At 40.0% G+C, this 9,840-nt stretch overlaps 1 protein-coding gene across 4 annotated transcripts in view; it reads left to right on the top strand.

Annotated features, from left to right (window-relative positions):
• The window catches only part of thada (THADA armadillo repeat containing), a 216,528-nt gene that overhangs the window by 122,266 nt on the left and 84,422 nt on the right, over positions 1-9,840 (top strand). For all 4 annotated transcript variants that reach the window (XR_002276928.1, XM_020624135.1, XM_020624136.1 and 1 more), the window contains exon 30: positions 7,169-7,272. Coding sequence is in view for 3 of the 4 variants with exons in the window: in XM_020624135.1 (XP_020479791.1) it covers positions 7,169-7,272 (104 nt within the window). In the remaining variant the exon portion in view is untranslated. The remainder of the gene's footprint in view (positions 1-7,168; positions 7,273-9,840) is intronic.

Genomic DNA, 9,840 nt, shown 5'->3' with positions numbered 1-9,840 from the left:
GTTTCCTGCTCTGTTTTCCTCTGTTGCGGGCGGGCGCTGCCGGCGGCGCTGCAAGTACCGGTCCCATCCAAATGCAGTATAGTACCATTTTAAATGCCTCAGTACCGCGGTACCATACTAGTACCGGTATATCGTGCAACACTAACACAGATAGATGATCTGTCGCTTTGATGATTGGATACCATGGAATCACACTGGGTGGCTCGCCATTACACAAGGTTCAGTTGTCCCTCTCGGACGGCTGCTGATGATCTTCCATACTCCATTCCCGCCAGGAAAATCAAAAAAGACGTGACCTGTATTTACAACAGTTTTTTTTTTCTTCTTAAGTCAAGTCATATCATATTCATCATTCATTTAGTTCAAAATATTGTGAACATTTTATACATTCATCATGTAAGAACTTATCATCTTTAAATAATCAATTCCAATATTGTGCATCCACAATTAATAACTATATATTGTGAAAATATACAGGCAGTTTTAACAATGAAGGATCCCTTTAACTTGTGCTCTTCTGTTTTTTTAGCACTGCATAGTATATTACCATGAATTATACACTTCTGCCATCGACTAACACATACACAAACACATATCACACAAGAATTAACAACATAAACCATACTCTTACTCTCGACCTGCTACTAGCTAACGCTAGCATATCATTAGCATAGCATGCTAACATTCATTGGAACTATAAAATAGCTTGCCAAGGCTTCCGTTTTTCAACACCTAAAGTTTTGCGCCTTCAGGTCATCTGAGGTTAAGCACGAGCTCCCTCGAACTTAAGATGAGTTTTCACTCTTTTTTTTCCTATTTTAAGAAGTTCTTATGGACTTTTTTCCTCTTTGTTTAGCATGAGTTTAACTGTACACTATGTATTATCACATCACGTTTTTCATACGATGTCAAGACTTCCTCTCCCTGTAATTACCAAAATAAACTTCCAGTTTTCAAAATAAAGCGTTTGATACGTGAAACTATTAAACAGAATTATAACACACATTGTACCCTCTTATAAGGTGGGTTACAGTAAGGTTATAAGGTGGGTTACAGTAATCTCGCTGAAAAGAATCAGAATCATTCCTCAGATGATTCCTCTGTAGAACTGTATCAGCAGCTCCTGGGGCAGGTCAAGCTTCCTGAGCTGGCGCAGGAAGTACATCCTCTGCTGTGCCTTCTTGGTGATGGTTCCTGAAGTCCACTGTCATCTCCACTGTTTTGAGCGTGTTCAGCTACAGGTTGCTGCGGCTACACCACAGGACCAGCTGCTCGACCTCCCATCTTAGGCTCACTCGTCACCATCTCAGATGAGACCAATGACCGTTGTGTCATCGGCAAACTTTAGGAGCTTGATAGCGGGGTCCTTCGAGATGCAGTCATTGGTGTGGAGTGAAAACAGCAGAGGGGAGAGCACACATCCCTGGGGGGCACCTGTGCTTATTGTCCGGGTGCTGGATGTGGTTTTCCCCAGCCTCACCTGCTGCTCCCTGTCTGTCAGAAAGCTCGTAATCCACTGACAGGTGGGGGCAGGCACAGTGAGCTGGGTCAGTTTGGAGTGGAGGATGTCCAGGATGATGGTGTTGAACGCTGAGCTGAAGTCCACAAAGAGGTCCTGTGCATACGTCCCTGGGGAGTTGAGGTGTTGCAGGATGTAATGCAGTGCCTTGTTCACCGCATCGTCTACTGATCTGTTTGCCCGGTAGGCAAATTGCATGGGGTCCAGCAGGGGGTCAATGATGTCCTTCAGGTGGGCCAGCACCAGTCTTTCAAAGGACTTCATAACTACACGTCAGGGCGACAGGTCTGTAGTTCTTCCGTCCACTGATGGAGGTTTTCTTGGGGACTGGAATGATGGTGGAGCATTTGAAGCAGGAGGGTCTGCCAAGGTCTGCCAGATTTATATTCTTAATTCAAGGCAGCCCTGTCCTGTAGTTGGCCTGAGTGAGATCCTTGCTTTTCATGAGCCATTTTAAAACACACTGGAATCACTTCAACTACTCCAGCCTGCCCCAAAACTCTGTTGATACAACCAGAACACAGTTTAACAACAGACAGAGCGGCACTAATGCAGAAAAAGCAGCTCGACACCATCCTGTCTCGACACGTGCCAGCAAAAGCCCTGGCCCACAATTCCCGGTACGGGCCAGAAGTATTAAAGCTGTGGCGTTTGAGGAAGGCTGGCTTGATGGATGTAATCCTTTGCGTATTTCCACAACAGAGGCTAAATGAAACAGACTGACAGGAGGAGGCTTGAGAATTAGGAGTGGTTTTGTCTCCTTTTCTCTGAGAGCAGCAGTGTTGGTGTTGTCTTCTCAGATGCCTTCTTCCCTGTTGTTTTCCGATGATTTCCTTTTTTGGTCTGTTGTTACGACTGCTGCCTTTGGCCTGTGGTCTGCCTGGACTGTCTGAGTAAACCCTGAAAGCTGAGCCAGGGACAGAAAGTGTGGATCTGAAAACCCAGACAGGCTGCTTCAATATGACGAGGTGCTTGATGCAGGTGTCACACATTAGCCTTGAAGTTGTAACAGAGGCCATGTAAGGAGGTCTCAAGCAGTGTTTACAGACAAGGATCAGTGGTAGCACAATTTAAGGTAGGCTACTGTGTGTTCTTAAACAGAGTTCCACATGGCATATGAACTTTAATAGGGTTCTCTTCCATATTCTCATCACATAAAGTTGCATTTTAACCATTCTCTGTGTCCTCCTGGTGGCAGTATTAATCAGATCATAATATACTGTTCAGAAATTTCCCCACTGTGGGATCAATAAGGTATCAACCTCCTCTACTCTACTGTTGAAAATTTTTATATACATTTTAGTGCCATCACATTTCATGGATTGCCCGCCATTTCTCTACAAAATTCTTTGGAATTCATTAATCTCCAGTTTAAGACACTGACCCAAATGTTTAGATTCACAAAATAATCTTAACTTAAGGTCCTCTCAGTAGATTTTTGCAGAGCTGTCATCCACAGTTCACAGTTTTCATTATGGAGTTTGTTTGCAAAGTTCTTCAGTTAAAGGTGCATTATAATGCATGTCTAAGGAACATATGTGAGCTTTGTTTGTTTGTTTAGAATGTGGCTCTACAGAGTGAGATAGTGTGTTTATTTCTTATTATATTTAGCTTGTCTTTACTGAGACCTCTTTTTGCCTAATTGGGCACATCCAAACTTTGCCTAACCTGTGTCTGGTTTTACCGTATGTGAAAACTAATTTATTTGTTTCTTTGTGTTTTTTTACTGGACTGAGCCAAGAACTGCCATGTAGTTTCTTCACTTTGTGTTTGTGTGTGTGTGTGTGTGTGTGTGTGTATCCATGTATGCCTGCATGCATGCACATGTACTTGCTGCAGCGGGCGTGTGGTCAGTCTATGGTTGCGGCAGTGGGAGGCACAGCATGGCAGGCTGATAACAGAGTCTGAAGGGACGACACATCCACCACCACTATTTTTACTGGGCCCAAAAGAGGAGTAAGGCCTGTTGCAACACAAACACACAGAGGCAGTTAAATGCCTTACTAGAAAACAAGCCATTCAAATAGGTTTGGACATTGTTCATATTTTGCTGTGGTGTGCCATAGTGTTTTGCTACATAAAGTTGCAACCCAAAGCTCTAGAGGGCTATTGAGCTACAGGTTACCATAGTTATGCAGTAGAAAATATATCTTGGACTTGGAACTACACTAATATACTACACTCATGTAGTATATTAATAATGGACCAAACTAATGTGAAAGATGTTGCTCATAACAACAAACCCACAGAGAATTGTCACCTGCCCCTGCAATGTCCCACACCTCTACCTGGCATCTTTGGTTCGGTGTTTTGTGGGATCCACACCACCCAGCTCACACTCTGCTCAGACACAAAAACTGCACCTGCAGCCTCAGGCACAGCAGGGCAGACAGTATCATAACACACAGACCAAGACTTTACAACAGCTTTTTCCCTGCCGCAGTAAAACTGATGGCAAATACAAAAATGTGAGAAATGTGAGAATATATGTGCAATAACCCCTCATCAAGACCTCATCAAGTGTAATGCCACATCCAACTCCACCATGTGAATTACTAAGTGCAATGTTTGAAGTTCACTGTGGTAAAACTATTATCTTATTTTTGTGTATTCTGTTTTAATACTTTGTCATCCTTATGTAACTTTTTTTTTTTTATTTAAAAAGTGTTCTTTCTGGCTTTTGACACCTTACCTGACTCCAAAGGAGAGCTACACAAGAATTCCTATATGCCTAGACTGTCTGTTTATGCATAAATGGAAAATAAAATCTTGAACTTGAACTTATGGCCTACTGTAAAACTTAAATGTGTCTCCATACATTTTTGCAAATAATGAATGTTTCCAAACTGCTGAATTTTTAACGCCTGTATTTTTAGCCATGAAAATAATGAGTCTCCAAATGTCTTAATTTGTTTGTCTTTAATTATGTAAGTTCCATAATTAAATCAATTAGTAATTAGTTTTTAATGCTTTTATACATTCAGTTTACATTTAATTACAATATTGTATCAATTAAGTTCTCAAATTTTGTCATTGAAACTGATACTAAATTTATATTGAGAAGATTTACTATGGAACAATATTTTAAGTGTGGGCTACCATTTAGTTTGCTCTTGTGCACATGCATAAGGACACACATGTATGTGCACTAGGGTGACATAATATATGTTTCACACCATTCCATTGGTCAGTTGGAAACCTAGCAAAGTGCAAGCAAAGGCAGCGAAGAAGAAAATGTGTTTACAATAAATGTGGCTTTCAACAATGCAGGTTTTAAACTTTAAGGAGATGTCAACTTTTTTAATGTTATATGATAAAGGAAATACATTTTACCATGTTTGTTAGACCTCAAGTATACATACATATAGTGTGTTTTGATGAGAAACGGTTGTAAACAGAAATGCTTACAAGTTTACAGGACACCTTTTAAATGTCTTATTCTGGTGTATAGTAGTTCATTTTGAGGGATTAATCATTGTAATGATACTTTTCATACAGGTAGTTGTAGTGTTAATTGAAACGTGATGCCGTTTAGTGATGATCAAAACAAATGCAAAAAGAAAACAAGTCCACATTAAAGGGGGAGTCAGCAATGTTGGAGAAGGATTGATGATATTTCATGTCAACGGCCAAACAAATATACCCCTCCCTTAACTCTGCCTTCAAAAGTTCTGTCCCCAGATTCATAAATGTGTATTGCCAAGGCAGCAACACTAAACTGGCCTAGCTGACCAAAAGAGAAGTAAAACAAATGTTATAATTCTAAAACAGCATCAAATGGACAGCATGCAAGCACACAAATATGGCAGAATGAATAGCTAGCAGCTCTTGAGCAGATATTTGCTGAATTTGACAAAAAGCACCTTTAAGACAGTTTAAGGGAAAAACCTTGAAATTGAATTAACAAAAATGAGCCTGCACTTCTCTTTTATTTTCTCATTTATTTGAGCTTGATCCAATCCCAGCATCTCCTCCCACATGGGGCTGTAGTTCTGCACTCTATCTTTGGGAGGAGGATCAGGGAGGTTGCATTTTCTATAAATATTCCAGTTTTCTCAATATGGGGCTGGATTGAGCTGGTTGAGCCTCCCATGCAGGGACTTCCCAACTTGGTGGATGAGGTATAGCTGTGGAGAGCAGAGAGGGAATAAAGGCATATGACTCTCTCACTGCAGCCAGTGCTGGTATTGGGGCTCCTGCTGAGAAAACATTTTAACGGGCCTCCCTGAGTCGACCGGATTCATAATGTGATAGCAGCAAAATCCTCTTTGATTTGTTTCAACAGAAGCAGCTAACTTAGACTGTTTTGAGAATGCCCACACCATGTCTAACATGTCTGCTGTTGAGTTTAATGCCAGCTCACATAATTTGTTGACCACCAAGTCAAAATTGAATGTGATTAAGATGTTTTTTGTATCTTCACATTTTGTTTCTGTTTGTATTCAGTCTTGTTGGAGTTTGTATCATGACTTTACCCTGTCCTTGACATAATGATGTTTGGTTAGTTGTATACCAGCAAGTTAAAGAGAACAGAATGTAGTGTGTTTTGCGGATTTAAGGCTTGTCAGACTTATTGCCAGTCCAACAAATCTGTCCTGCACTCCACCAAAACAGAAGTGATCTCACAGTTCCAACGTAGGTAATAAAGATAATTCTAGTGTGGTAGCACTGTATTGAACAAACAGGATGTTAGGCCACTGCTAGAATCATTTACTGCTCCCTTGACAAATGTAAGATGGATCAGGAGTTCACTGTGTCTATTGGTCACACCTATAAATTTCCTGAATGAAGTGCTCCACAGGTAAGCTGTTTTTTGTTGTTGTTTTTTTTGATAGTGGAACCACTTGGAGTGGCTCAAGATTTGGTTTGGGAATTCGGCTTTTTGTGGAATAGCCCTTAGAGAGTGATAGTGTGCAAGCTGTTTGTGTGAGCCAGTGGGTATGGCATAGGTGTGGAGACTGCAGGAGAAGAGAGGGGGAAGGCCAGGACTCGGTGGCCAGGCTTGGTGCTACATGGTCAGCCTGGTTTTTCCCCACGTCGCCTTCCCTGCACAGCATAATGAATGGTTTCCTACTGGTCTGTGGCCATGGCCCCGGCTTAAAAAGTACTTACCAAGGCCAAGAATACACACCCCAGCCACCCTGTGTCCTGCCTCTGACCACTCACAACCACCAGTCCACCTGCTACAAACTTGCTCAGTCTCACACTGTCACATCAACCACAATGAAACAAATTACTTGATATTCAATAGGAAACAGTTTGAGATTTTATGTTACACTTTTTCACTACACACTGTATAGCTACTGCACATCTACTCCTTTCATTCACTTGAACTGATGTGAATCTTTGTCAGCTTGACATAAACAGGGAATCGCACACATGCATGAGAGATCTTAGTCTGTCATCACATTATGAAGATGATTAATAGACAAAAAAAAGTACCATTCAAGCACTTTCTGTACCCACCTGATACACATCTGTTAATGTATTTCAAGTCTTTGTTTCAACATCTGTAGCTGGTGAATCCAGAAAATGTCTGTTTTTAAAAAGTGACAGTACAAGTAACATTTAGGCTGGTTTGATCCGGCTCATGGATCAATGATCCTCACATGTATAAAAGTTTAAGTATGTGTGTATTTGTGTGTACAGGTGCTGTTTCTGCTGCGCTCCTACCAAGCCGACTCACACAGACCCCTGCCAGCAGGAAATGGCATCGGAGAAGCCCTCCGTCGGCGCATGTGGCTTGCTTCTCGGTAATCCTAGACACACAGATAAGAATCCCACCCCATTTTCCAACTCCCTCAGCAGAAAAAAATTAGCTCCTTGTCTCACAGCTCACCCCTTTCCCTGGCCATGTCCGCTGCATGTCCTGCCCAGGCTTCCATTTCAAAAGGACCGCTTGCTGCCCCATCATGCTGACTTCCCACCCTCCCTCCTCCCTCTACTTCTGCCCCTCTCACCCAAGAGTCAAGGCCTCGGCACAGATTACTCTTTTGCTCCCCACCTGCCTGGCTAAGGGTCAGGCTGGGGCCTCCAGTCTCTACTGTGCTCAGGCCTAAAGCAGATAACACAGTGTGTGTGTGTGTGTTATTAATATTTGGGTGATGAAAATGTGATGTCAAGCTTGCACACAGTCTCCTTTGTTCTCTCACACACACTTGTGGTCTTTCACTGTGTTGTGGTCAAACCCTTAATTGAACACACACACAAACTGAATGCACAAATGTCCCACACATGCTGCTTTACTTAAACGCACACCATACACCGGTATAACGCATTTCATCAACATTCACAGTTTAACAGTAATAATTTTATCAGGAAAGCAAAGAGTATAAGGCTCTGTAGTGAATCAGTTATTGCACAGTTTTATGATTAGAGAGGAAATGAAAACAACCAGTTCCTGTTTTCAAGCCTTGTTTGTGTGTAAACTGTAAGTGAATAAGAGAAATGCATTTCCTGTCAAAAATGCGTGTGGATGCTATGTGCTGAAGGATCGCCTTGAAAATGCTGAACATTTTGACACCTGAAAGAATTATCTGCCTGAAAGTATGCTGAAGTAGAATTTCCCCATTCATTTGAATGGGGCAAACTTTCAAAATAAAGCTAAATATTGCAAAAGTATGAAGTTTAGACGAATGTCCTTGAAGAGCTGAACATTTTGCTACCTGAAAGTATGCTGAAGTAGAATTTCCCCATTCATTTGAATGGGGCAAACTTTCAAAATAAAGCTAAATATTGCAAAAGTATGAAGTTTAGACGAATGTCCTTGAAGAGCTGAACATTTTGCTACCTGAAAGTATGCTGAAGTAGAATTTCCCCATTCATTTGAATGGGGCAAACTTTCAAAATAAAGCTAAATATTGCAAAAGTATGAAGTTTAGACGAATGTCCTTGAAGAGCTGAACATTTTGCTACCTGAAAGTATGCTGAAGTATACTTTTCCCATTCATTTCAATGGGACAAGATTTTCAAAATAAAACTAAATATTTGAAAAGTATGAAGTGTAGAAAACATCTGAATAGCAGCATGAATGTCCCTGAATAGCTGAACATTCTGATAGCTGAAATAGGTCATAAGGTATGCTGAAGTAGAATTTTCCCATTCATTTGAATGGGACAAAATTTTCAAAATAAAGCTAAATATTTCAAAAGTATGAAATTCAGAAAAGTTGTGAATAGAAGCATAAATATCGAATAGGGGCTGAACATTTTGATAGCTGAAATTATGCTGAAGTAAAATTTCTGCCATTCATTTGAATGGGGTAAGATTTTCAAAATAAAGCTACATTTTCTAAATGTACGAAGTTTAGAAAAACTCTGAAGAGAAGCATGAATGTCCTTGAAGAGCTGAACATTTTCATACCTGAAAATATGCTGAAGTAGAATTTCCCAATTCATTTGAATGGGGCAAGATTTTCAAAATAAAGCTAAATATTTCAAAAGTATGAAGTTTTGAAAAGTTCTGAATGGAAGCATGAATGTCCTTGAAGAGCTGAACATTTAAATAGCTGGAAGTATGCAGAAGAAAAATTTCCCCATTCATTTGAATAGGGCAAGATTTTCAAAATAAAGCTAAATATTTCAAATGTATGAAGTGTAGAGAACTTCTGAATAATAGAATAGAATGTCCTTGAAGAGCTGAACATTTTGATAGCTGAAATAGCTGAAAGTATGCTGAAGTAGAATTTCCCCATTCATTTGAATGAGGGCAAGATTTTCAAAATAAAGCTGAATATTTAAAATGTATGAAGTTTTGAAAACTTCTGAATAGTAGTATGAATGTCCTTGAAGAGCTCAAATGGTGTATGATCTCCGAACATGTTCATACCTGAAAATATGCTGAAGTAGAATTTCCCAATTCATTTGAATGGGGCAAGATTTTCAAAATAAAGCTAAATATTTCAAATTTTCAAAATAAAGCAATATATTTCGAAAGTAGGAAGTTTACAAAAATTCTGAATAGTAGCATGAATGTCCTTGAGGAGCTGAACATTTTGATGCCTGAAATAGCTGAAAGTATGCTGAAATAGAATTTTTCCATTCATTTGAATGGGGCAAGATTTTCAAAATAAAGCTAAATATTTCAAAAGTAGTAGTAGTGGTAGCTGAACGTCTCATGAGTTGAACAGAGTTGAAATGGTGTTTCTAGCACAAGCTATGCTGCAGATATTAAGGTTCAAACTTTGTCCCATTCATTTCCAATGGGGAAATTTTTGTGCAAAAAGATGAATTTATTAAAAACTATAAATGTTACAGACAAGAAAAATACAAGCACACATGTCCTGAATAAGCTGAACAGTTTGATACCTCAATGGTTGTTCT

Source organism: Monopterus albus, unplaced genomic scaffold (genome assembly GCF_001952655.1).
Source record: "Monopterus albus unplaced genomic scaffold, M_albus_1.0 scaffold320.1, whole genome shotgun sequence".
In the NCBI taxonomy this organism is placed as follows: domain Eukaryota; kingdom Metazoa; phylum Chordata; class Actinopteri; order Synbranchiformes; family Synbranchidae; genus Monopterus; species Monopterus albus.
Note: the sequence above shows the minus strand (reverse complement) of the source record. Positions and strands in the feature narration are given on the sequence as shown.